The sequence below is a fragment of the Pezoporus wallicus genome, unplaced genomic scaffold, assembly GCF_028554395.1.
Source record: "Pezoporus wallicus isolate ANWC-B61680 ecotype Strahan unplaced genomic scaffold, APGP_CSIRO_Pwel_v1 contig_4901, whole genome shotgun sequence".
Taxonomy (NCBI): domain Eukaryota; kingdom Metazoa; phylum Chordata; class Aves; order Psittaciformes; family Psittacidae; genus Pezoporus; species Pezoporus wallicus.
This window is the reverse complement of record NW_026640354.1, coordinates 2,958,909-2,986,894: the sequence shown is the minus strand read 5'-3', so window position 1 is coordinate 2,986,894 and position 27,986 is coordinate 2,958,909. Positions and strand designations below refer to the sequence as shown.

At 37.4% G+C, this 27,986-nt stretch overlaps 1 protein-coding gene across 1 annotated transcript in view; it reads right to left on the bottom strand.

The window, feature by feature from the left end:
* Positions 1-1,641: 1,641 nt before the first annotated feature.
* The window catches only part of LMBRD1 (LMBR1 domain containing 1), an 81,023-nt gene continuing 54,678 nt past the window's right edge, over positions 1,642-27,986 (bottom strand). Inside the window, exons 10-16 of the mRNA XM_057418797.1 lie at positions 25,778-25,842; positions 24,906-25,008; positions 23,650-23,754; positions 22,206-22,355; positions 15,508-15,583; positions 2,814-2,905; positions 1,642-2,639 (exon numbers count right to left, since the gene is read on the bottom strand). Of these exons, the coding sequence (XP_057274780.1) occupies positions 2,520-2,639; positions 2,814-2,905; positions 15,508-15,583; positions 22,206-22,355; positions 23,650-23,754; positions 24,906-25,008; positions 25,778-25,842 (711 nt within the window). The 3' untranslated portion in view covers positions 1,642-2,519. The remainder of the gene's footprint in view (positions 2,640-2,813; positions 2,906-15,507; positions 15,584-22,205; positions 22,356-23,649; positions 23,755-24,905; positions 25,009-25,777; positions 25,843-27,986) is intronic.

Below are 27,986 nucleotides of genomic sequence, written 5' to 3'. Positions count from 1 at the left end.
ATCAATTCTTGAGTGTATATTTCTTACAATTACACTAACACATACAAAAATCTTTCAAACCTTGTCAGTCAAATGGTCCATTGAGCTCCCGAGATACTTCAGTGAGGATGTGGCATGTGAAGAATAACTGATTATAAACGCTGACAGTTATTTACTGCTTGTATGACAGATGGTGACAGCAAATATCTGAAAGAACTTTTGAACTCTCGTGCAGAAGCAGGCTTCTTGCTAGCTGCAACTAGCAATTAGTTGGTTGTAAACCTGGTTAACGCCTGGATTAAAAAAGAAGTGGTATTTACTGAATGCTTCAATTAGAAACAAGAGACAAGCCACCAGGTTTGAAGGCAGATCACTGTATTTCTGCATATAGACTGGAAACAGGACTGGACTGGGAAGAAAACTAGCAATGAAACTAGCCTAGAAACAGGGAAGACCTGTTATAGCAACATACACCTAGGGACTGGCCAGACATCTTGGCCAATGATCCCTAAGCCTACATGTCACATGCAAGCAACTACATGTCATGAAATCAACACTTTCCTGCCAATCTTCAGAAGACAAGCAACTTTTCACTGGGGAAATTGTTAAGATGGATACAACTCTTAAAAATTTGGTATCACAGCTCAATCTTACACCCAGAAAGGTTAACATAACTGTACAGAAAGAAGTGGTAATTATCAGTGGTTAAAGCTGAAGATGAAATAGGAGCAAAACCCACAAAAAAGTACAAGATCTGTGCAGCTGACTTTATTTAAATTAGCTCCTGTAAGTTTTTCACCAGGGCATGCAAAAAAAAAGTATACTTAGCTTCTTGATATCCTCTGGATGCAGCTTCCAGGCAGTGGACATGACATTCAACTTCCATTTCAGTTACCTGAACTTCTCATAAATAATGCCTTGTAAGTTTCCCCAATGGTCATGTTTAAATAGTATTCAGCTAATTCTAGTCAAAGTCAGACTGCCTAGTCAAGTTTCAGTATCTACTATCAGTGTTTGAATACATTTCTGTCCTTTTAAATGTCTCATGGGTAGCAAACAGATTGACTGCTATTAGTTAAGCAGACCTGACTGCATATTTGCAGTTTATTATCAAGCTCCATCAGACATTCTTCCAGGTTGCCACATAAACATGTATATTATTGGAGCAGCTGGCACAGGCTTGTTAAGACTTCAGTTTTGTTTGTTCCTGTAAGAATCCAAACAACTGTTCCCTGTGTTCACACATTAACTAAGCAACTCACCTAAGACTTCTTGAAATACTGAAGCTAAATTAAAATTCCAAAGTTCCTGAAAGCCTGCTGTTCTGAAATACTGCAGGAAGAGGCAGACTGCTTTTGAAATAACTGAACAGAAATCTGTCAGTTTTAAGAGTTTACAAACACATAAGCAGGACATTAATTATTCCCCTACATATCAATAACTATTTCACAATCAGTCTTATAAAAAGTTTACCCAAGGTACATTTCCATGTGCTTGCTTGCACGGACTATACTTTCACTCAGGTAGCATTAAAAGTTTAAAAGCCTGTACTTCTAAATATTTTCACTTTCAGAGTCTCTCAAAGGATATCTGAAGATAGTTTTCAGCCTTAGAAATATAGCTCAGTAACTATATAGCTAAAATAACACTACAGAGACAACATAAATGATGAAAATATTTATGAACTGTGTTTATATAAACATATTGGCTTGTAAACAAGTTGACAACATTTACATTAAATACTGAAAGAAAACATCAAAGTAGACAATTTGCATTAAAGAGAAAAATAAGTTAAAAATTAATCACAGCTTAATTATTCCATTGGTTATTACTGAGTCAGGCACCTGGCAGTTTCAGAACTGAACTATACTAAAACACTGCAACAATGCCAAATATTTTCATTCATACTAATTATTTCCTTTGATAGAGCAAAAGCCACCTCATGGTTTCCTGAGGATTCTCATGGTAACTCAGTGGGAATAACAGTATGTAAAGGGCTTATTCTTCACAGACTGGGAACTCCTCAATTATGTGGATGTTGGCTGGCATACTTTTAGGACAGTCTCTTTTTAGCCAGTGAACTAGTATAAAAGTTATGTCATGTCCTTCTGAAAGCATAAACCTTATCCAAATCTTTCTAGCAATGTTTGCACCAGCTTTTTTTCAGATTTTAGCTAGTTTTATTTGTGAACTTGAAAAAAAAAACCCACACCATCTTACAAGTTAGGCATGAAAGTATTTAAGAAAACTTAAAGAGCATCTTGAATTATGAAATAGTTGCAGTAGTTCAAATTATACATCAGAAAGTTACACCTATGTTTAATCATAAAACAGTACTTTCTATATATTATTCAGCTTCAGTATGTTCTTATGCAAGTGATACTCAAAAAGTAATATTCGTTTTTTGACCCCTTTAAGTGATTACACTTATTTCCTCTATTTTTACAAGTGCAAGGATGCTTACTTAGATACCAATTCCACATGGGTATGACTTTCAACATAACTTTGTTACATTTTTTCATCTTGAAGGCAAAAGACTGTCAATGGTAATAAGCAGAGAGTTCGTCATCACTCATGTCTGAATCATCATCATCCACTTCACCTTCAATGACTGATTTCTTGCCTTTGCAGCATGAAACAATTAATCCAATTAAAAAGACCTGCAAATTTAAAATAAGTAGTAAAAGTTATGGTGATTCAATTAAAGGGCATAAAAGGGTAATGTATGCAAAACTAAATGACAGTGTGGTGATGCAAATGATTCAACAACTACTATTTCAATAACTGTAAATTATCCAACTTGATTCAGTGATCTCTATAATCAAAGTACTTACTGCAATGAACGCCCAGTTCCCAAAGTAATAGGCAGCACTGAAGAACCAAAATTTATGAAGAAAGAGGTATGTCCGAGTAACAATACACTGATCTAAAAGGAAAGCAAACAGTATTGATTTACACAGTACAAATGAAAAAAGCTAATTTCAATTTATAGGATAATAATTCAACAGTTTTGGATAGCATTCAGCTCTCAAGAATATTTACACTCCATTAAATCAAATTTATTCTCCTATACCTGGAAGATATGCAAGAGGGATATTTTTTATTATGGGAAAGAATGTGAGAACAGGTACACTAAGCTAAGAGTTATGCAGGTAGCTCAATTATGGTTGGATACAATTTTTCCTACAGATGTACCGATTATTGCCTCTTCTGATAGATCCTGCTCACTCGCTTGCCGTTTTAGAGAAACTGTAGCCATAAGGAGGAGATACAAAGCAGATTCTGTATTCAAAACCACATTTCAGTACTTTAAAAAACACACCTCTAGCAGGATTGAGTAAGTTTTGTAACAATAAAGTCAGTTACAATGTTGAGTTGTGTAGGCAAAGAAATCCCTAATAAATCCTGGGCCTTTAGTGACCCAGATAACAGAGGGCTTATTTGTACCCAAGACCAGACACTACTGGTTAAGTCTTACTCCTCTAACACCATAAATATAGCCACATCTAAAAATACTACTTAATTATTCTTCATTACAAAGTGGCAAGTTTTAACAGAATTAAGAATCAAGTTGTCAAGGCATTTTTAAGACTGCAGACAGGTAGCCTAAAGGCTGGTATGGGAGACAGCCTGCAACCACTAGAGCGATCGTGGCAGAGAGCAGCCAGCAGGACATGCAACCCAGCTGACAAATCTCTTCAGGGCAAGGAGCAATGCACCATGTCCATACTAAGATATAACACGAACTCCAGGTTTTTTTATTTACTATGCTTCATACCTAAACAATTTGAACACTAGGGGAAGTAAGCAACCCAGATTTGCCTGCTCTTCCTACCCCAATATTCTCAGCCTGTCTTTACAGGACAGGTGCTCCAGCCCTCTGATCATCTTTGTGGCACTCATGTGGACTCACTCAGGCTGGCCCACATTCTTCTTTCACTGGGGGCACCAGAGTTGAACGCAGTTCTTCAGCTTAATTCTGTTAAAGTCTTGGCACTTGACCTTGCCAAGATGATCTCACTCAAACCAAAATCTCAATCTAGAATTTTTTCTCTAAATAGACAAACAACTCTATTTCTTCAGCAGTTCTCCAATGACTTATACTTTGTAAAACAGAACAATTTAAAATACAAACTTATATACAACATTAAGCAGCACAATAATTTTTTGAATCTATTACAAAGTATCAGCAGACAAGTTAAACTGGCATTTCACAACTACTAGACACAAGGGATATAACACACACAAATAGGCACATTCTGCAGATAATTAAAGTGCAAAACAGCTTAATTATAGAAAGCATACTTCTCCACTAACACAGAGAGTGAAAGCACGAAGAAGGAATCTTCCGTGAACTAATCCTTCCCGGTTTTCTAGACTAGATCTCAGTTATACAGAGAAAACTGATCTCTTCCCCTCCTGATTAATAAGAGTCAATGGTACTCACCCTAAAAAAATAAAAGTAAAAAAAGTAAAGCAGCACACCACTCACAACATTGCACTGTTTTCTAGCATGGCATGTCCATGTAAGAGGAAATTTTCAGCAAAGTAAGAAGTGCTGGTAAAGTGAAGACGCTTCATAATTGCAGATAGTATTGTCAACACCATCTGCAGCTCTCCAGCTCATTAAGGTAAAGGCTCTGATCAAGCCTTGTTATTTTTATAATGACAACATTTTCTTTGCAGCAATATATGTAGCAATTTCTCAAACTTCAAAATAAAAGGAGTTTCTTTACTTGGATATCTCACCTTGAATAAGAAAAGTGTGTTGTAACTCAGACCATATATGAAAGACTACAGAAATGTGTAAGATCCATGGACTAGCTATATATAACTATAGAGTACATAAAATAGGAGACTTATTTAATTTGTCTTGCAATTTGTATTTTACTGGGGAAATCATGCAGAGTTCTCTTTAACCTATAGCAATCAAACTGACCCAAAAAGTTGAGCAACTTTGCCCATACAAAGAAACAGGACAAAGAAGCTAATGGCCCACAAACACACACGATGCTTCAACTAGGTAAGAAATCAAGTAACATCTATGGTGTAAGACCCATATGGCCATATTCCATACTCATCACTGCATTATGCCCAATTAAAATTTTTCTCAAGCAGCTGTGATACCTCTACTTCCAGCATAAATATCCCCTTAGTGATCAGAATCCCTTCTGACCATTGGAAGGAGACTGTGCTACAGTGCTGTAAGCAATCCTGAGACATGTACTGGGTTTCTCATTTAGTAAGAAAATAAATTTCAAACAATACAGTGTAAATAAGCAGCTAATAAAATGAAAAAAAAAATCTGCAAAAGACTGAAAACTCAAGAGACAGAACATGGGTTTCTGGGTCTGGCTTTGGCCACAGGCCAAAATGATCAGATGGCCAAGAGAAAACAAGCTTTGGGAGTCTTCAGATGTTAACAAGTATATCAAAAGTTTTGAAACTACAAGTTTCCCCTTTGCTCTTGTACCTATCACCTCACAACTTAAAATCTTCATCCATATTTCTCTAAGTGTTAAGGTCATTCCAGGACTTCAAGTTTCCACAGAAGTTTAAGATTCTATTTTATGTACCACTTTCACAGGTTTTTCTGGAAACAGATTAATGGAGTGGCAGTAACAGCTGCCCTCAGCCACAAATGCAATATTTCTGTCTTCACTGGTTGGCTAAACAGGGTCAAAAAGCCTGTGTTCTTAGGTGCCTGTTACTCAGCAGTTTCTACAAAAGTGGTTTTTTTTTTTTGCATCTTCTATTTGAGCACATCCCCCACTTATTCCATATTCTCTGTGTATATGTACACATATACACACACAAAATTAATACTAGCCTTATTCAACTGTTAAGTCTGTTGTTGCACTTCACAATCTAGCCCCTCTGCTCCTGCTTCTCCGGTTTCAATAGCTAAAATTAATATGCTATACAAAGCTCCTACGATTTTTATTTGTGGCATCCCATATCTCCTTCCCTCAGCTAACTTGTTCTAGAAATTGTTTAAACCTTCAAGTTGTCCCTCCTTCAGCTTTCATGACAATGCAGGTCTTAGAGCTTGAGCACTGCTAGCTCAAGGTTAACTTTACAACAGATTTACACCTTCCATTCTTTATCAGGCTGAAAAACAGGTTGAAAAACACTAATGTAATTGGCTTATTCCCACACAGCAAGGATCTCAAAAAACATTTCGCCAACTGAATGTATGTAGGTATAATAGCTCCCCATTTAAAGAGATGTGAACCACTAAGCTTTCAGCATTTCAAGCTGGCAGCATACTGAAGTACTACAGTGCACTACAGATGCATGACTATCAAATCACTCAGATGTTAAACAATAGTCTGCAGCTCCCTACAACTTTTTAGAACATGGATCCTAACACGCAAACACAATAAGCTGCCTATGATTTCACCCCAGTTTTAGGTTTGTGGTGAAAGGTTTTTATTTTATTTCCCAAGGGTGTGTGTGGGTTGGTTTTGAGTTTTATTTGGTTTTGTTTTTATTTTCTTAGCTGGAATTGGTAGTGGGTTGGCACCTAGAAGAGAGCTTTACAGACCAAAGTCTAGCTGAATAAAGTCTAGTCCAAAATCCTACCTTATTTAATAAGAGCTGTTCAGTAGGTTTGCAAACAATTCCAGCCAAAGGAACAGAAGATTTAGCAGACAAGAAAGAGCTAAGAACTTGGAAACCAGGCACTAACAAGGAACCCAGAAAAAATCTTTTGGACAAACCATCATTTAGAAGGCAAACTCTGCTTTTTCCAGTGACTTAAGGGACAACTTAAGTTGCACCAGATATCTAATACTGCATATCTGAAAATAAAATCCAACCTGATATAAACCTAGACAGCCAGAAAATGATGTAATCAGTGTGAATCAGCCTGTTTTTATAACAAATAGTCAGATCTGATCTTGTAAGAAAAGTTCTAAGTCTGGACAACCAATAGCTATTTGTAGCTACTTTGCAATACATTGTTGCAGTAGTAATACAACTTCTTGATAACTACAGCCTATGAATGTTTACATTAAATTGCCCAAGAGTCTGCATGGCCCATCAGTGCTACCAAGATGTCATAGCATAAAGGAGGCTTCCAGTAATATCCTCTAAGATTTTATGCTGAAAGGAAAGGAGGAGTCACTGGTCAGCAAAGTCTGTTCTCATTGTTTAGTAGTCAGAATATCCTACTGAGTGATCTGGATCACATAACCATTCTTTCCAACAGTCAAGTTTAAACAAAGTGGCATGTATGAACAAGAAATGTAGGATGTTCAAGGCCAAGTTGGACAAATCCTTGGGCAACATGGTCCAGTGTGAGGCCTTCTTGCCCATGGCATGGGGCTTGGAACTACATGACCTTAAGGTCCTTTCCAACCTTAACTATTCCATGATTTTGTCACAGAAAGAGACTACTAGATCTTACAAACAAGCAAGCACAAATAAGCCTTAGCTAAATATAGGCAAGAGTTCTCACCACTTCCTCCTATACATTCAAGAGCCTAAAATGGTTAAAAGAGGACTGAGATTTGGATTTCATCCTACCACAGCTATGGCATTACAATGGAAAATTGCACCCAGCTATAAGGTTTCTATTTTAGCTTGGTGACAGAGAATCTGTGATGGTGCCAAGATCTGCATATATTAACAGACTAGAGAAAAAACATGTAATGAGATTCAAAGAGCTAAACCTGTTAATCTCATCTTTAAGTGTAAATGATGACAATTTTAATGTTTATTAAATACCATTAAGTGAAGAAATATTAGCACTACAGGGCCACATGTAGAGTGAAAAGGCACAGCATTAACCAGTGACTAAAATCTGAAGCCATATTAATTCTAAACAGAGATAATGCCCTTTTTTTCCCTACAGGGAAGCAATAAGCCGTTGGATTAACCTGCAGAGAGAAAAAGCATACTCCTTCTGTTGAAACTAGATACCTTTTGAAACACTATGTACAACTTATATGAACACTGGCCAGATGTGTTTGGACAAAAGCCATATAATTGCTATTTCTTGCCTTTAAAATGCTGGCTTCAATTTTGAACTTCTGCAAGAGGTGCTTTTCGAGACTCCCCGAGCACCTTATTTTTAAATAAAGGCAAGCAATTTTTATTTTAAAGACACAGATATTGATAAACTTTGAAGGCACTAACCTAGGGATGAAAATGGAGGCAAGATTCCAGAAAGCAAGCAGACAATGGACAGCACAACTTATTTTAATTCTAATTAAAACACTTCCCATTAGCTACCTACCACATTTTCCAGTACCACCTTGGTACAAGCTTAAACTTAACACTAGTTCAGACTTCTCCTTGAAACTACATTGCACCACATGACCTTCAGTTTTAGCCTCATTTTTGCATGTCCTTTCTACTTGCTTCATACTCTCTTTAACTGCCCACTTAAGACGGATGTCTGTCCTGTGTGATAAGGCTTCATCGTATTCCCCAGCCTGAGATCAGGCTATATGGAAAAGAATTCAGAGGAACAAAGAGGATATTTTAAGAGATTCTTAGAATCATAGAATAGTTAGGATTGGAAAGGACCTAAAAAGATCATCTGGTTCCAACCACCCTACCATGGGCAGGGATGGCTCACACTAGACCATGTCGCCCAAGGCTCCGTCCAACCTGGCCTTGAACATTGCCAGGGATGAAGCATTTATCACTTCTTTGGGCAGCCTGCTCCAGTGCCTCACCACCTGCACAGTAAAGACCTCCCTCATATCTAACCTCACCTTCCCCTGTTTTAGTGTAAACCCATTACCACTTGCCCTATCGCTACAGTCCCTAATGAAGAGTCCCCTCTCCAGAATCCCTGTAGGCTCCCTTCAGATACTGGAAGGCTGCTATGAGGTCTCCATGCAGCCTTCTCTTCTCCAGGCTGAATAGCCCCAAGTTTCTCAGCCTGTCTTCATATAGGAGGTGCTCCTTTATCATCCTTGTAGCCCTCCTCTGGACTTTCTCCAACAGCTCCATGTCCTTCTTATCTTGACCTTAGTATCCATACACAGAGTACCTCACATTCTGTCTGTAGAGAGAAGTACTTACAGCTAGCTTACTTACTTGCAGCTTACACTCAATGAAGCCTTTGATAAAATAGGGCAACTTCTAACACTGGAATGCTTTGTTTATTCTCTAGAGAGTAAAAACACTTATGACTATTATCAAAGAGTCAAACTTAAAAGACCTAATGCAAATTACTTTAAATAAGAAATTGCATGTGAATTTGTGATTTTCTCATTAATGATACTTTGAGAACAATGGCTCCCTTCCCATCCTCTGCTGCCTTCAAACACAATTTATGATACATTTGACTGTAAACCAGTCAAGTTTCTCCATCACAGTTCAGACTGACATGAGGCTGCGCAAATCCTTTTATCCAATCTACCTGCAGGATACATCTTAAGCAGTGAAAAAGACCATCTTCATGAATTAATACATTCTAATTCTATTAGGCAAGCCATGTTTGAAGATGGACAGGAAGCATCTGTATGTAGCTTCACCAGGCTACTGTTTTTCTGTTTGGCTCTTCTTGAATGTGTTATGTACTGAATTTACCAGCTGTCTATATCAAGATAAAAAAGATTATTTGATTACACACAGAAGCAGCTCTCAACATCTCACTGGAAATATTCCCAATCTGAGTTGTAATTTATGTTTCACAGTGATTAAAGGATTTGGTGGCTTTGCTACTTAAAGACAGGCCAAATATGATGCCTTCTTTTGGTAAGAGAACAGCCTTTAATAAACTGATTTTTTTTAGACAAAGGATTGGTAGGTTTCTCACTCACAGGGGACATTAAACCAGGTTTATTACTTCCTTTTAATAAGGGGTTCATACCTCTCAACCCTTTGTAAGGAGCCTCAACTCTTATTCCAAAGTATTGATAGTATCAGAACATCTCACTTTACTGTTGGGCTTATGTCCAACAAGCAACAGAACTAGGATGTCAATCCAAGAAGAAAATATGTAATTGTTTTACTACTAAACTCCATTTAATATTTCACAGAATTTAGTAAATGCACCCTCCTCTCTCCCACGTTACAATCCCTCGGAAGGAAAAGAGAGGTAATTCAGAGCACCCCACCACATTGAGGTGCAGAAACAAGTGTAGGAATTGATGTGTTTACAACTGCACATCCATGAACAATGTACTGCAGAAAAAGATTCACAGCACTTAGTTACTCATGCTATTTACAGCTGCCAAACAGGACTTTCTTCAGTCAAAAATGAACCATTGTGCTTATTTATATCGAGTTCTCATGATTATAGAGGACTTCAGTGTTAGGTCTAAGTAGACATTCAGGGTAAAATACTAGTAAGTACACTAGTAAGTTGCATTCAGTAAACTAACAAAAAAAATGATAAAGTCTCTAACTAAAAATCTCATTTAGGCCTTTTGCATAGCAGTTAACTTTGAAAATTAGTTCATTTAGAACAACCAGCTGGAAGGGGTAATCTACGGTCGTAAGATACTTAATATGAAATTTCTAATATTGAAGGTTCTGAGCAACTTGTGCTTTCACTTTGTACACCTCCTGGATTTCTCTGAAGAACAAAGAATATGCGCTCCTGGTTTGGTATTCATATTTGGTGTTCCTTTCCAGCTTGAGTAATGTCTACTTTATTCAGGCTAAAATAAAGCCTGAGGTCTTGCACTTGTTGACTTCCAGCTGACAAGAAAGTTCTGTAAGAAGGCACAGATCTGATTAGCACAGTAAGTCCTGCCCAGTTCAAAGCCATAAAAATGGAGGTAACTTTTCTTCGTTCTCACTTTACATGCAATTGGAGTCAGTGTAGATCTACGCAAAAGGCCCAGCAGACAGACTGTAATAAGCATTTAGCAGGCCTTGGGAAGGGCTCATTTCCCCAATTAAGGAAATGAAAGAATCCAAGTGAGATTCATAGCACATTACGCATGTAAAGTGAATGATGCTTAAAAAGCATCATTTCATGGGGTTTTTGGTCTAGAAGGCAGCAGATAGTGTACATCAGATCTCATAATTAAGGTTGCAAAAGTCTTATATACAGGTTTGCAGCTGAGTCGTTGCTCATTTACATGAAATATTAATTAGTTCAGGAAGTTCTCAATGCATTACTCCAGCTGCAAGAGTCTTAATCACATAACTGAACTCCTTTGCTTGACCTTATGCTCAGTTGAACTTTGGACCTGCCATTAGTCCTTGACCAGTTCAGCTGGGATTAGTCCTTGAATACAATGATCAAATTGTACTGTACTGAACACTGAAAAATAACACTTGTTTTGCTATTACAAATATATTAAGTTTGCCTCTCCAAAAGACTATTCAAAAAGCTTTTGCAAAGTCTGTGTTAACCAGAACACAAACCTGTTGTGCAAAATTTTACATGTAAATAAGAAAAGATATTTTGCATTATAAAATGCAACAAACTGAGGTAGTTTAAGCCCAGCTGTCAACTCAGAACCATGCAGCCACTTTCTCACTCCCCTCTCTTCTTCCTCCCTCTGCTCTGGGAGGGATGGGGAGGAGAATCGGAAGAACGTAACTCCGACAGTTTGAGGTAAAAACAGTCCAGTAACTAAGGTATAACACAAAACCACTACTGCTACCACCAATAATGATAATGATAAGGGAAATAACAAGGGAAGAGGATACAGCCGCTCACCACCCACTGACAGATACCCAGCCCAACCTGAGCAGCGATCTGGGCCTTCCAGGTAACTGCCCCCAGTTTATATACTGGGCATGATGCGCTGTGGTATGGAATATCCCTTTGGCTAGTTTGGGTCAGGCATTCTGTCTCTGCTTCCTCCCGGCTTCCTGTGCCCCTCCTCACTGGCAGAGCATGAGACTGAGAAAAGTCTTGATCAGAGTAAACATTACTTAGCAAGAACTAAAATCGTCAGTGTTATCAGCCCTGTTCCAAAACTAAAGTTGGAAATGCAGCACTGCACCAGCTACTAAGAAGGAGAAAAATGACTGCTACTGCTGAACCCAGGACATCTGCTTTATTACTTCGTGGCTTCTGTTGTGTCTGTTTCATGTACTTATGCTATTATGGCCTCTGGCATTCAGTATAAAGATGATTTGCCTCCTGCATGACAGAAGTAAATAGGGACAAGCTTATGGTGGTGCACAGACCTTACTCTGTGCTCCAGTCCTCTGGGCTACTCTAGGAATTCCTCTCAGGAATTCCCATGAGGCCTTGGCCTTTGTGTAACGAGTTGGGTGAAGTGTCCCTTAACAGTACCAGAAACTTAGATGTCTAAGGAGGGATCATACCAGGATCATACCAGGGATTCCTGTTCCCTGGCTAGGCTAAGGTGGGAAGCAAGAACAGAGATAAATTGGTCATCCCCTGACAGTCTCAGAACATTCCTTCCCTTGATTGTAGAAAAAGTGGAACTATACCATTGTTACTGGAGTTCTGAAAAGTTCCTAGTAACTGCCAACTTGGCTTGTGGCCAGGATGAAAATTCACTAATGACTAAAGCCAATCATCTTGCAAACCTATAAACAGTAGTTTTAAGTGAGGCCCTTTGAGCTCTCCTGTACTGCAATGGGCTGTGACCAGCACCTCCCTCTGAGTGGCACACCCCTCAGAGATCACACACTTGACTTTGTGATGACTGGAGAATCACTTCTGACAGTGGTGCCTGAGCCAAAGAATCCCCCACTTATTTCAGCTTGATTGTACCTGGATTTTCCTTTTATACATTCTATTAGACATAAAATGTTGACCAAGTCCAAGACTAAGATTAAACTCAGCTACAACACAACTAGGTTCCTTTGGAATTTCAGAGAGCAAAGGGCTCTATTCTAAACCTCATGACTCAACAGGACAGTCTATCAATTTTTAGCTGAATTTTACTTCAACTTTCTTTTGTATGCTTCATCCATGTAATAAGTAAGAGTGAACCTTGCCATCAAATTCTGTTAAGTTTCACTTTTATAAATTCATATTAAAACTGCTCCTGCTATCTTTGACAGCCACTCTTCCAGCAACCTTAAACTACCCATTTCATGACACAAGCTTTGCTGCATGAAAGCATATAATATAATGCTAAAACCCTACAAATCTGCAGTTAGATGTATAATGAGTGTGGGTTTTTTGTTTGTTTTTTTTTTTAAGATTGTAGTTTAACTGCCTTATTTTTCTCCAGAAGGTAAGACTGTCCTTTTCCTCAAGCCAAACACCGGCTTGAAACATATAGAAAACACTGCCCATTAAAGCCTGAAGTTCTAATATTGAAGTTTGAAATTATTAGTTGCTACAAGATCAGGTCTCTTCTACTATCTCAGACAAAAAATTTAGTTATGGTGAGCAGAGATCACACCTACAGTATCTGAGTATTCAATACATCAGAGCAGATATCTATAGGCTCATCTAGCAGCAGAGCCGTTAAAAGGTCAGTTTGTTTTATGTTTAAGGAAAAACATCTGTTAGAGTTCACTCAGTTTAAATAAAACAAAATAAAGCACTGAAAACACAAATCAGTATTTGCATTTAGTTCCAGTTCATTGATTTACATAAGATAAAACCCTAGTACCAGAGAAGTCAATAAAAACTGCAAGTGCTTGGTCAACTTTTATATTAACTTGGAGTTATTTGCATCTATTTCCACTCTGTGTCTCCTTAAAAAAAAAAAAGTGCAATTGTATTTAGAAATCTAGTTCCTACCTTCAAAATCAGCTTCACTTGTCAACATATTCTATATGACCACAGAGCATAGAAACAGTTACTCTAATCAATCTTCACTATCAGATATTAGAAGTGGCAAGTATTCCAAGGCAAGCATTACATTTCTACTTTCTACAAAAATTGTGTTTTCACTAATGCTTTAAGTTAATAATTATAAAAGAAACTTTTATTTACAAGAATACTTTAATGGCCTGACTGTATCTGTATTAACATAACTCCAGTATAGCCTGCTGATCACATTAATGTTCCCACTTGAGAAATATCCATCTATATTCTATTTACACTAGGCTAGCATAGGGACAGCATATCAATACCTTCTCTACCTCTTTCCTATTAAGAATCGAGAACCTCTCCCAAAGAAACCCCATGCATCAACACATGTTAATGATGACAAACCAAATCCATCATTTACACAGGCCAACTCTTGTGCTCAACAGATAAGAACACTAGCCTAAAGCATCAGTATTCAAAATACTCAAAAAAACCCGACATCAAGCACAGGTGGAGTTCGCAAAATTTATTTCAGCCGAACCCCAGCTCCTACTATGAAACAACAAAGTCTGAGGAAATCAAACTATTTGAATTTCTCCCTGAAAAGTCAAAACTAATGAGTTTACCAATGCCAGCGAGTATATTCTCCCAGCAGATACTAGCCAAGCCAAGAAGCTATTTACAAGAAACAAAGACCTGTTCAACCTGCTTAGTGATCTCATTTTGAAAGATGACAGATTTTTCTCTTTTAAATTCTGATGCAAAGGAGTTTCTATTTTTTTAAATCAGAAAAACACGTATGACAATCAACTGTATTTGTCAAAATATCAAAACACCCAAAACTTCATTAAGTCTAAAAATAGCCATAAAAAATAAATGTGAGTGAATGACTTATTTCAAGTATGGCAGAGACAGGAGAAAAATCCATCCCCCTTGGGATGTTGTATGAACACCTACAAAATATATTTGAAGATGAGTTTAAGTACAAGGAGCCACCTTGCTAAAGAGACTACAGCCTGATAGACTGGGGAAAAAAAAAAACCAAACAGCCAACACAACAAACCTAATGGTCAGGTTGTCTCCACTAGCACAAAAATTACTAAAAATATTATCTTTCCCAGTAAACACAAGTAGGAAAAAAACCTGAGGAGCTAATATGACCTTTTAGAAGCAAAGTCAGAATTCAGTAGTTACAGAATACTGATAATAAACAGCTGTCCTGTATTCTCATCTTATCTTTCCCACTGATTAACAAGCACTTTCAAGACTTTTTGTAACTATATAAAGGCATACATAATTTAACTCCCCTTTCCAGCTCCTTCAGAGGAGCTGAAAGTTTGCCAGAATGAGAACAATTGAGAGCTTTAGCCTAAAAAAACATGGTCCATTCTGAAGGCCATAAATCTTTTGCTAAAATCAATTTTTTAAACAAGACACCAAAGCAATCAATACAATTGATGGTGACCTTAAACAGCAGTATCAGTATTGCAATGCCTAGTACTAATGGCAACTGTGAAAAAAGTGTTTCTATGCAGAAGGAAAGGAAGGACAAAGGTAACATGAAAAAACAAAATCCACCTTTATGTTTCATTGGCTAAGGTTAATTTTTAAGGTCTTCTACATACATGCAAAAGCAAATAGAAGATTTTAAAATTAAGCAAAATGTGTTGTTACACATGGTTTCTACTAAAAAAAAAAGGTGTTTCTTCAAATGAATTAAGTTGTAAGCAAGCTGTTTTCTGGGTATAGCTATGATCAAAACTTCATATGAGACTGAAGCAAACACAAAAAAACTGAGCCACTTATTACAGCTGATCATGCACATTATCACATAGTTAAAAAAAGAAATGAATTTATCTTACCTTCAGGTGCATCTGCATCACAGTCTTTAGATACATATGTCACATTCCTTGGCTGGCCACCAATTGTCTTATTACTCTGTGTTACAAATAAGGAAAATTAGTACACTAACCTACCAGCAATGTTCTTCGTACACAGTGACAGTCCCTGAAACAAACATCTCTCGATAAATCATTAATTTTATGAAAAAAGCTTTCACAAATCTCTTACAATATTCACAAGCATTAAGACTATTTTGGAACTGCATATGCAAAGTAAGCTGTAAGTGGTACAAACCAAACATTTTTAAGTATGTTTTCATTTAGAAAAAATAATAGCTTGCGTACTTTTTGCAGACTCATGAAAAATAAAAGTTTTATCTCAAATTAAACTTTTTTTACAGTGCATAAAATGAATCTGGAATTCAACTTTGGTGCTGAAGACACCATGGAAGTGTTAAACTTACATAAAGACACCCAATACAGCAATCTTCTGGTCTAAAAGCCAACAATTGTATCTGATATTCTTAGATAGCCAGAGTGGAGGAAGACGAATTATGCTCAAGTGAAGTACTGAAAACCCAAATACTCCTGTTTAAACGTCTCATACCTTTGAAAAGATGACCCTTTCAGAGACTACTCAAACTTTCTATGCACATTCACTTCTGAATAATCAGTGAATGATTTTAGTAGAGTTAAATGCAAATCCTTTGTACTACACCAATTTCTTCATACAGTAATTCAATTCAAATATCTACAGATATTCGGTTCAGTTCATATCTACTGTATTTACTTTCAACCTCATGATTTCCTAAACAGGAAGCCCTCTAAAGAAACCGGTAAGGGTCAACACTTTCTTCTTCAGGCTGAAGTAACAACGTCCTTTAAAACCTACCAGAAATCAGCAAAAGCTGATACATAAAACCATTTATCTGACAACTTGAGAAAGTTTCAGTATTAAGCAAATTCAGCTTTAAATCGAAGCATTCAAGAGAAACAACCATATGTCTAACCTAAAAAGCAGCAGTCTGTATGAGCAGCTAGTTTCAATTCATGCAAATACGTGGAAGCATGGAGACCACTACGTAGAAAAAGGCCTTAGAAAAAACTGGTCCAAAAGGAGTACAATTTTAGGTACAGAAATCAGGAACTAAAGTGGAACCAATAGTACAAGAATAATGAGTAGACAGAAAAATAGGATAAGAACAGAATACATAAAATTTCAATTATTCAGTGCAAATTCAGCAGTGGCCCATCTCCAGGATGCATTCCAGCTGGCTGTCACCACTGCAGCTTATACTGCTCAGTCATAAAGAGTGCTGCTTTCAGAAGAACAGAATTACACACTGTACAGGGGGGCACACAAAAAGCACAGATCAATCTTCCTATTTCAAAATTTCATCTTATCTTTATTCAATTTGCTTTTTACATAGTAAGAATTGAAAATACAACATGCAACAATAGCTAGACCTGTGGGTTTCCTTTGGGAACATCTACCCTTTTTTTTGCAGGTCTAAGTGTCAATCTTGCTCTCCATGAACACTCTTGTAATTTAAGACTGACATACTTGGTTTCAACTCTAAATGCTTTTCACAAGCTGAAGGCACTGGGGTGTACCTTAAAGTCATAAAACCAGCCTCTTTTTCCCTAGCAATCCTTTTATTTCTCCTATACAAGAAAAAACCGTGTAGGCGTCCACTGAAGTATTTCCATCTTTTCACAAAACAGATGTGAAAACCCCCAAAACCAACTATGTATTCCAAACCAGAGATATAAAGTAAAGCATTTCATAGTATTAACCCTTCCTAATAAGAAATTAGGATCCACATTTGCCATGCTAAGAGGAATGGTAATCTGTAATAACTCAGTTGAACATCATTTTCATTTTTATGTGGCCAGAATTTCTAACATTCAAATTTAATATTCTTTAATATAGAGATAGTAATACACAAAGCAAACTACAGAAGTATTATGGCTAACACACAGAAAAGAAGCTACTGCTTATATTCAAGGATTAGCTAAAACCTAACCATATTTATGGTAAGACTCAACAAGAGCTCAGTATCACTTCATCCAGTGAAAGAAATTAAAAAAAAATTACACTTTTGCCAGCACAGAATTGGTTTTTACATGCTAGAACTCCTCCAAACAGGCCTGAACAGGCCAAAACCTACTCTGAGTCCAGGGTTGTGAACCTACTGTTTGCCCTGTTCTTTCAGGATTCTGAACTTTCACCACTTCATGCTCAGTGCAGCCAAGACTGCCCTCAATCACTTCTTCCTTGCTTTCAGCACCAGATCCAAGACAACACCTCCTTATTTCAGCTCAGTTGCCTACATCATGAAGTTGTCATCAGTGCACTCCAGGTGTCTCCTGGATTGCCTGTACTCAACTGCATTGTTTTTCGCAGCAGATACCTGGATGGCTCAAGCCTCCTGTGAGTACCAGGACCTGCGAACATGAAGTTACTTGCTACTTCCCCAGCAGACAATATAACTCACAATAATCTGCCCTCTAATACTAACCTGTAAGCATTTACCTGGTTTATCCGCCCCAAGGCAAAACTCCATGCATTCCGACTGCTCTCTCACCTGAAGGTCAACCCTCCCTCTCAGCCATCCCAGCCTGCTGTTCTTAGAGCCCACATCTAGCCACAGCAGCACTCTGGCAGTGCAAACTATTTCACTGCATTTCTGATCCACAGACCTGCAACTGCATGCAAACTTCTAACTCCTGCTTTTTCCCTGCTGTGCACCTTAGTATCCAGATACTTTAGGGGCACCCAAGTTGTGCCAATTTCCCAGAAAAGGTATGAGAACTTTGCCTTTAATGCTGTTGTTTCAGCACTTTAATATTAGCATACATACACTTGGAGTCCCTTTTGCCCCACAGGGTGCAGAGAACATTACTGGACATGGAAAAGATGGATAAGTGACAGCAGAGATATGTCTACAGAACAATTCTTCAAAATAATTTACCTAACATTATACAGTAGACCACTCAGTCTCAGATATTTTTTCATGAGAGTATTGTCAGAATAAGACACTCCAGTGTTCCAGATATTACATCCAGTCCAAAGCTGAAAGCAGGGTGCCTCAAGGGCAAGCAGAAGACAAAACCAAGTACAGTAACTCAGTCTGTGTGCTTTAAGAGTCAACACATTTTGGACACTTCAGAAAACAGCAATCTATCATGTAACAAGTATAAAAGGTCAGGTTACAGCATATCTAATTTGTTCCTGTTTATGTTCAGGATCTGTCAGATCTGTATGCATACTTGGCCATTTAAGCAGTGCTTCTGGTTTCCCGATTATAACAAAGACACTCTGTGTCCTGCAATTTAGCTCCACTCCTACAGATTTGTGAAGGCTGAGGAACAAAAGTGACTGCTGCTATTCTGGCCCTCAGCTGGAGATGAGGGTCAGTGTCACCTACAGCCAATTCTGGCCTATTTCCTGTCTGGGCCAGCCAAGTCTTACAGGTCCACTAGGTAGAAACATCAGCAAGCTGTTCTCTTTCTTTCAGACAAATCGAAAACAAAACTTGGCCTTGAATAACAGAAAGAGCAATTACACCTCAAGTACAGGCAAAGTTATGATTTTGCTACAAAAGTGAGAAGGCCTGGATGTGGACAGAAATCTTTTGTGAAAGTCTATAAACAGACTCATAGCTGTTAAGCAGATGTTACAAAGTTTGTCTTAAGAGATGAAGCCAAGTGTTGCTCAGTGCCTGAAGAGCTATGCAAGTTAACCAAAGCCCTGTACAGGGCCTCAGTAAGGGTACTGTATCCAAAACAAACTTTCAAAATATTTCTAAAGACATCACAGCTGAAGACACTTTTGATTAACTGCGGACACATGCTTTGAACACCCTAATGGTCCAAGACTTAAATAAAGCAAGAAGCCTAGGTCTAACATTAATGGCCTCCCAAGAACTCCATTTTTCTACGCATACTCAGTTGCCAGAAGTCTACAGCACTTCAAAGGTCTTGTCAAGAGTAATAGCTTCTAAAGGAAACAGCTCAAGATTCAAACAGAATTCCATCTTGTCTAAAGCAGGATGCCTCAAGGGCAAGCAGAAGACAAAACCAAGTACAGTAACTCAGTCTGTGCGCTTCAAGATCCAACACATTTTGGACACTTCAGGAAATAGCAATCCATTATGTAACAAGTATAAAGGGTCAGGTTACAGCATATCTAATTTGTTCCTGTTTATGTTCAGGATCTGTTAGACCTGTATGCGTACTTGGCCATCTAAGCAGTATTTCTGGATTCCCGATTATAACAAGGAAGACACTCAGTGTCCTGCAATTTGTCTATTGTCTAAAATTTGTCTAAAATGTCTAAGGCATCATTACAGATTTTGGTTACATTAGTTTGATAGGTTACTAGATTGGTAATTACTGTAAAGAAAAGGAAGAAGCGCTGCTTTCACATACTATCTGTGAGCCACCAGATTATGACACACATTTATCAGCCCACACATCCACTGTGTCAACTTGGAATATCATTTATTTATTGTTTGGTTTTACACAATGTTGGTTTCCAACGGTGTTATTTTAACTGATGAAACTGACTGTGGTGTGTGTGAGCAATGAACATCTAGACTGTCCAAGAAAACTGGTGCATTACCAGGAAGCTTGCCATATGCACAAGTTTATTTCATTTGCCCAGTTCCTGTGTATGTTCTTGACCCCTCCTCAGTTCCACAATAACTGATTCATAACTCTTAAGAACCTCTTCATCCCTAACATCCACAAGAAATCCATCCCTCCTCTTCATTCATAGCCACCATCTCTCCTCATTTCAAAATATATAAATTTAACATCCAGTTATCAGGGTATGTATATCGGTTTTCAGCACAGAAAACGTGTCTGGTACATTCTGAAAGATTCTTAGAGAGGATGCTGTCTGAAACCTTTGCATTTACTTGGTATGCCAGAGAAGTCCAGATGTGATTTACCACCATACTCTATAAGCCTCATGTTACATTAACAATAAAACCAGTTTCTACCCACGTTATTTGATGCACTTTAAACAAGGCTTAGAGACTAGCTTGGCAAGATCTTTAATGAAACTGTCCTTCCCACCCTTTCACCTATGACGGTTCTGCACAGTAATGAGAGATATGCAACCACCCTACAATATAAAAAAAAAAGACAAATTGCGTTTTACAGGGACTTGAGTTCATAGCTATATCTAAATCAGTAATGATGTTCTAAACTACATATACAGTAAGTAATTATGACAGAAGCTCTATGTAAACTCACCACAGGAGCAAGCCACTTTCCTAAACTGATTTTCAGCTCAGCTTCTTGCTGTTACTGCACAGATTTGGACAAATTGAGCATGTTTATTTTGTATTAGTTGTATGTAGCATAAAATCAAATAAAAATGCATTAAACTTCCTAAACACCAAATATTCAAGTCCCCTGCAGTGATTCTATTATTGTGCTTGGATTGGTATCAGGATGACCAACCTTCCATTACCAGACTCAATTTAGATGTAAAGACAGCAGGAAAGCAACATTTATTGAATGCTTCACTTCCTGCAGTGGCAATTCTTCACATCCACTCAACAAATCTAAGTTGATCAGGTTCCTTCAATTTCTCCTTGCAATCCTTTTGCTCTAAGCATTCTGCATCTACTCTGTTTAAACTGAAAGACTTGATAGGCATAAGTTACACACTTTACTAAAAATTTTCAGCTGAAGAAGGTTGGTGGGTAATTTTTTTATTCTTTTTTAAAGCAGTGTGCTCTCCTTCCAAAGGCACAGCCTTCTGGAAAACTAAGAGAAGTATTCCAAATGTTCAAAGCAGCACCCAGTTTCTTTGGTCTCATGCAAATCTCTTCTCCCAGCCACCCCAGCTCAATTGTTTTTCTTTGTGAAACTTTAATCCCAAACAGCACACCAACAAATCTGAACTCCACTGTGTCTGAATATGAACAATCAGTTCATGACCCAGTTAGCAGCCTATATTTGCAAGATCAGATATAACAAAGCCTACCCCTGTAAAATATCAGATCTTGGTAAACAACTGTCCACAGAACCTCCCAAGATACTTATGATTTGAAACTTTGAACTTCCCCATAAATATGCAGTCCTCCACTCAAACTAAGATGACATATAAAGAAATAAAGCCTTCAGGTACAGAAGAAAAAGGACCTGAAAAAAACAAAACACAAGCACACAAAAGTCAAATAACAAAAGTGTTTTTACTATTTAGTTCCATAGAATATTTTATAGAACAAGAACTGCAATGTGTTTCAATAAGTTGGGCAGTCCAAAGCATCTGAAATATGATAATCTGCATCTGCTTAGCTTCATTCTGATTATTATCCCCTGATGTAGTAAGTTATCTTTGCCACTTCTCAGAAAAATATACATAAAAACTATCAACTGCAGACAGCCATTGCAACTGTCATGGACAGCAACCTAACCATACCAGTACAAAACCTACTGGAAGCTAGCAACTGTCTTACCAAAAGAAGCAATACTCAGTTTTACACTGTCTGAAAATGAACTAGAAATTAAGTTGTGTAACATATAGTACAACCAGTTTCTTGTCTTGTTCAGTTAAAAAAACCTGCCTACAAAGGAGTCTTCAAAACTGAGAATGGGTCTGACTTTAAAAGCTGCTGTAAACAGAACATTTGACACAATGTAATGTTTAGGGGTTTTTTTGGCTTTTTTTTTTTTTGAAAACAAGTATTACGTCTCACCTGTACCAGGTATTTTTGGCTTCCATACATTACATATTGAGGGGCAAGGCTGTAGATCATATAACTTGTATGAAGGACTATCAACAGAAGTATCATACAGAGAAACAAGAGTGCTTGAGGTCGAGTTTTTCCTCTTCTGATTTTATAAAGCTGAAACCAGAAAACAAATATTAACATAACGAAAAAATTTTCTCCCCTCCCCCCAAAGACATTTAAAAACCTGTTTAATTCAAGTTACAGCTCTAATTCTACTGAGAAGTGGGAGGCTGCTAAAATTACCCTCTGGCAACTTAATTCCAGTAAGTCAAAGCAGGTTTCCAGGTACATTTACCTACATCTCAAAGCACAGCTTTTTAACCACATTGCTTGTAATAATGATCCAGAACATTGACACACCAGCAGTTAGCAGCAAGATTTAAATAGTGTTGCCTATCACTGATAAACTATGCCTTGCTTTGTCAAAGAATATTGTGTCCTTTGGTCATGGTGAGGTGCTACCAATACACCTCTAATGACATCTAGACAAGGAGGAGTTCTGAGAGATTCCCAGGCCCTGAGAAAATTTGCACACCATTTGCACCACCTTTTCCACTTAACACTGCAGGGAGCAATATAACACCTTGTTGTTACCCTGTAGATACCACTATTCAGTAATCCCTAAGCCTCAACCTGAGTATCATATTAGGGTAAAGGGGCTGGCAGCTGAAGGGTAAATGATGGGAGACCAAAACCAACAGCACATGTCAACTCCATGCAAGGACTCAGGGTCACTTTATGGTGTCAGCACATGAAAGGGTGACAGTATTAAATTGAAAGTAGGCACAGAAGCAAGTAAATACTTAACCAAGCATTACAGATATGAATGGCATACTACTGTTGGATATTAAGCTGCTTTTTCAAATATTTACATATTACTTGCAGTATCAAGTAATTCTAGTATCACAGAATCATAGGATGGTTAGTGTTGGAAAGGACCTTAATATCATCCAGGCCCAATCCCCCTGCCATGCCACTATACCGTTATATATCTAATCAAGCTAAACTTGCCTGTCACCTGAAAAGCAAGGAAAACACTGACTGTATGCATATCTCAGATTTTGACCATAAAATTCGCTAATACTTTAAGCTATAAGATTCTGAAATACTGCAACTTAGGAAAGTCAGAAGCCAAAATGCCACTGATTAAATGCTTGAATGACCTGACCATACAGCTTGTCAAACTAAGACAGCAGTTTTTAATCTGTAACAGAGCACCTTCCAAAAGCCGTGAAAATTGTACAACAGGCTTCTAACACTTATTAGGTATACAGACAAATATTGGATGTTGCAAATAGCATTATAAAGCAGTACATAAATAATGACTATTTATTAAATGTATTTGATATCACATATTTGTTAAACATCTTACTGAATATTATACACTAAACTCTTAAGTCATATTTACCCTTATCCAGAAAAACCATATACCCATATTTCGAATCCCTGCCATTGAAGTGAAGATAAAGTACATAACAATAGTTGTAATAAGAATATAATCCAATGGGAAAACCTAAAACAAGAATAACAAGCAATTAAAAACACAAAAAAAAACAAGTTCTCCCCCCCCTTAAAGCTACATAAGTAGTTTCTACTTATAGCATCTGAACTAGTAGAAGACCTTTCACCAGTTTTACAGAGCTGGCTCCAAATGGAGCTAATATAGCTTATACAATAAGTTTGGGAAAGCAACTGAGCTTTTTTCTTAATTTAAAACTTGCCTTATTTTCATAGTGTTATGTATTTTTAAGGACAATAAATACTTAACTCTATTCTTGAGAGTACATTTAAATAAGTCCACAGTGGCAAGTCATTTTAGGACTGTATAGGCATTCTCTTTTTAAATGTTTCTGAACATATTTGCATACAAAACTTAATTTCAGATTTACATTAACAACAGCTCTAAAGAATACTACTGCTGAACATTACTTTTCTGAATAAGCTTAGGGGTTCAAATGGTTTGGAAACCACAGGGAAGGAATGCATTGTGCCAACCCATTATAACAAGATTATGGAAAGAATTCAACTAGGGGAGAGTAAAGCACTAGTTTACATTATGGCTTTTGCTTTTCTTAGCTTACCCACAACCGATTGCCAAATTCCTATGTGGCCCTGTTGCCTTCCAACCCTACTGAAGTTAACAGATGGTTGTTCTTACGTAGGGTTTTGTTGTGGGGTCTAGTTTTTTTTTTTTTTTTCAAAAATAAAGCATCACTGTAACATACACAAACACAATATATATATTGTAATATATATTTCAAAGTGCAACAAATATACTAAAAAGTGAAAAAGTGCATTTACTTCAACTTAAAGGGGATAAACTACCAAGTACACCAACAACTAGAATGTGATGTAGGGTATGGGAGAAAGTTGCTTTTATTCTGTACATAACTACAAGTGATGTCATTCTTCATTTCCTCTATGTTCTCATCAGACAAATTACTTTCAAGCAGCACCTTCTCCAGCAGATCAAGATGTTCGTATCAGTATCTAGTAACTGAAATACTGTTAACAATGAAGTTGCCTTGATTTTAAAGAACACATACTAGGCAATTTTTTATTTAAATGAATTACCTGGGGAACAGTGTAGTTTGCCTTTGACAGCTTACCAAAAAACAGAGAGAAGTATCCACACATGTGTATATCACCAGTTTCTTTACTTACTGTCTGAAGAACAGGTAACAACATATTCAACGGATTGGTCAGATTAGTTCCTAAAATTATAAATCCTGAGTCGAAGCCAGCTGAATGCAGAGCTTTGTCCAAACTGTGGTAATTCAGAAAAACTCCGTAAGTAATATGGTTCTCCCAGAGGCTTGTCTTCAGTTTGATTTTAAGGGCAACTCAAAATGAAACTGAACTAAGCTCAGAGACTGACAGCTTTTTCATATCTACACAGACATATGCTTTGTTTTACCACACTCATTGCACTCATCCTGTGAAAAGGTATATAAATTTCTGCACCTCCTTGGCATTTTAGCTTTTCCCTAGTTTGGGTCATAGGGCTTATCTGCCCAGTCAGCAAAATTAAAAATGCCAACATTTGAGACCTATGGTTACCATCAATCTTCACTGAAATTCATCAGATTTGCAGCTAGCTATATTGACTTCAACACCATGAAACAATTACAATGTAATGTACATCATAATGGATTATATATGTAACTTAATGCAAGAATTTAAGCACCTATTACCCAGCCCAAGAAGTACCCACATACATTAAGATTCATTCAAGCAAGCAGAGTACTTCTGTAGTCTGAATTAAACTTCCTTAAAATCTATGCTTAATTTTTTGGCTGGATCAGAACTGCTTTTACCAGCAGATCGTCAATCAAGCTGAACCAGGTCCTTTTTTGAAACTGTTTTAGTACATTTTGCTCAGTGTAATATACACTATTAGAATGAGAAATGCAGCTCTAGCTAAAAAAAAAAGTTGCAAAGTGGGCTGACTTTTGAAGCAAACCACCCCTGATTTTGATGTCAGAACAGAAACCATGTAGTTTAAGTGGTTAAGAAAAAAACCTGAAATTACTTACTTTGACAAGAACAGAGAGACAGTGAAGAGTAGCGCCACAATGATGAAGAAAACTCCCCACACAATCTAAAAGTAAAGATTTATTACAGTTTAACTGAAAGTGCTTGCAGTTGATAAAAGTCAAGATGTACCTAAGCTTCAATAAAGGACCAATGACCTCAGACTGCCTCAGAGATTATGCATATTTGAAACAGTAATTTTTTTGGTAAATACTTAAGAGAAGTGCTAACAAAATGTTTACTTTGTTAACCAGAGCTTATGTCAAACATTTGAAGATTTGATCATCTGAGATGAGAAAAGCACCTCTTTACCAGGTGGACACACTAAGCTCAGAAACAAGCATTAAAGTACATCATGTGCAATACAGAATCTAGCGGTAAATGAAAAGTGGTATTAAGAATGCAGATGAGACATTAAATGAATGCAGCATTCAGCAGAATGCACAACCTGTACTTGCCATATCATACAGGAAATCTTAACTATATACATGCATTTGGGTTTAATTAAGGGAAATCAGAGTGTGATTGGCCACCACACCTGTGTGCTCACCTTCTAACACGAGGCAACCTATGCACAGCTTAACCTTTTCCAAGTGAGAGCCCCCTTCTGTAACCCTACTCAGACACACTCCGTGACCAAATCACTAGAAATGAGTAAAATTCAATTAACCAAGCCCACATACTAGGTCTACCTTTCTTTCTTCTGCCTGCAAGTCTTCTCAGTTAATCAGTAGTATTGAGTATTTCAAATAAATTTTCAAGGTTCAAGTTACAGAAATCATCCACTTCACAAAGTATTTTGACTAAAAGGTTTAAATTACCTAAAAACTTAATTGTGAAGTAAAGACTTGGGAATGGACTAGCAGAAAAAATGCTTATAAATACTCAGGCAGTAGGAAAAATATCCGAGTTACAAGGAAATCCAGGTTAAGTGCTACTGTTATTCTAAACCACTATGTATCCACAAGTGATTAAAATGAGATTCCTACATCAGAACTGCCAGAGGCCTCTCTCTTCTGGTAAAAGTTCTAGAAGAGCTTCCTATCCTTTTAGTTGCACTAGAAGAGTCATTTGCCCCACAATCTTCCTTTAGAGTGCATATCCTATTCAGTAATTTGAAATAGAAACAAGTAGAACAGCTGTGGTTATTTAGCCAGAAAGTCATAAGCAAGATAAGTACAGATAAAAATTTTTAAGGATCACTGTAATTAAATCAGATACTGCTATCATTTTTAAAATCAGCAGCAGCAGGCTGTTTTTGCAAGCTTCTCCAGACTATTACAGAACTGCCTGATGTAAGAAGCAAGAACAGAATTTCTCAGCTCAGCCAAGTGGCATACAAAACCCTAAATTAAGTTTACCAGGAGTAAATTAAGATTTTGTAAACCAACCACATCAGGTAAGATGGGTTCCACATCAGTTAAGATTGATTTTTCAGGTCTTAAGGGTGTCCTTGTTTTAGCTGGTGTTAAGCCACAACAAAAGGATGGATTAAAATAAGCAAACAGCTGAAAAAGCTAGATAATTTAGTCCCTGAATATAATCATAATATAAGAAGTTTATTTTAAACAGGAATAATTCAAGCAAATTAGCAGTAAGTTTAGGGAACTGAAAGTAATATTCAGATATGTCTACACTGTTTTCACCATTTCCTTCTCATTTTCAATCTTCAGAGAAAGAAGGTAGCTTCTTTCAAAGGTGGCTTCATTTCTTTCAGTTTTTACAAATGGTCTGAATCAAGTAGATTTGGAGAAATAAGGTTGCTCTTTAAGATCTTCATTAAAAACAGGAAAGTGTTTTTATTATGCCCAAATAGAGCACTCAAACCAGCGACTTCATTCTCCACGCAGCCCTCTACAAGAGCCGCTCCTGTGTTTTTTCCAGGGCTACAAGCTAGTTCAGGAACTCATTCTTCAACTCTTAATCAGGTGCTCCCTCTCATTTCTATGGTGGGGAGTGTTGGGCAATGGTACACCAAGGTGAGCCCAGGTAGCAAACTCGTTCAGTTACGCCTCCGACAGGTTCACCGTATTTCCTAGAAACCCGTGTCATAGAATACGCTCAGATAAGCATGCTGAATTTCCCAAGACGGTAACACTTTCTGATTTCCAGACCTGAGACAATCTAGATAGGCTTATTTCCAAATTCTATATGCAGGAACACAATGCATAGTCTTCCACATCAATGGGGGAGTCCTGTGGTTTAAATTAT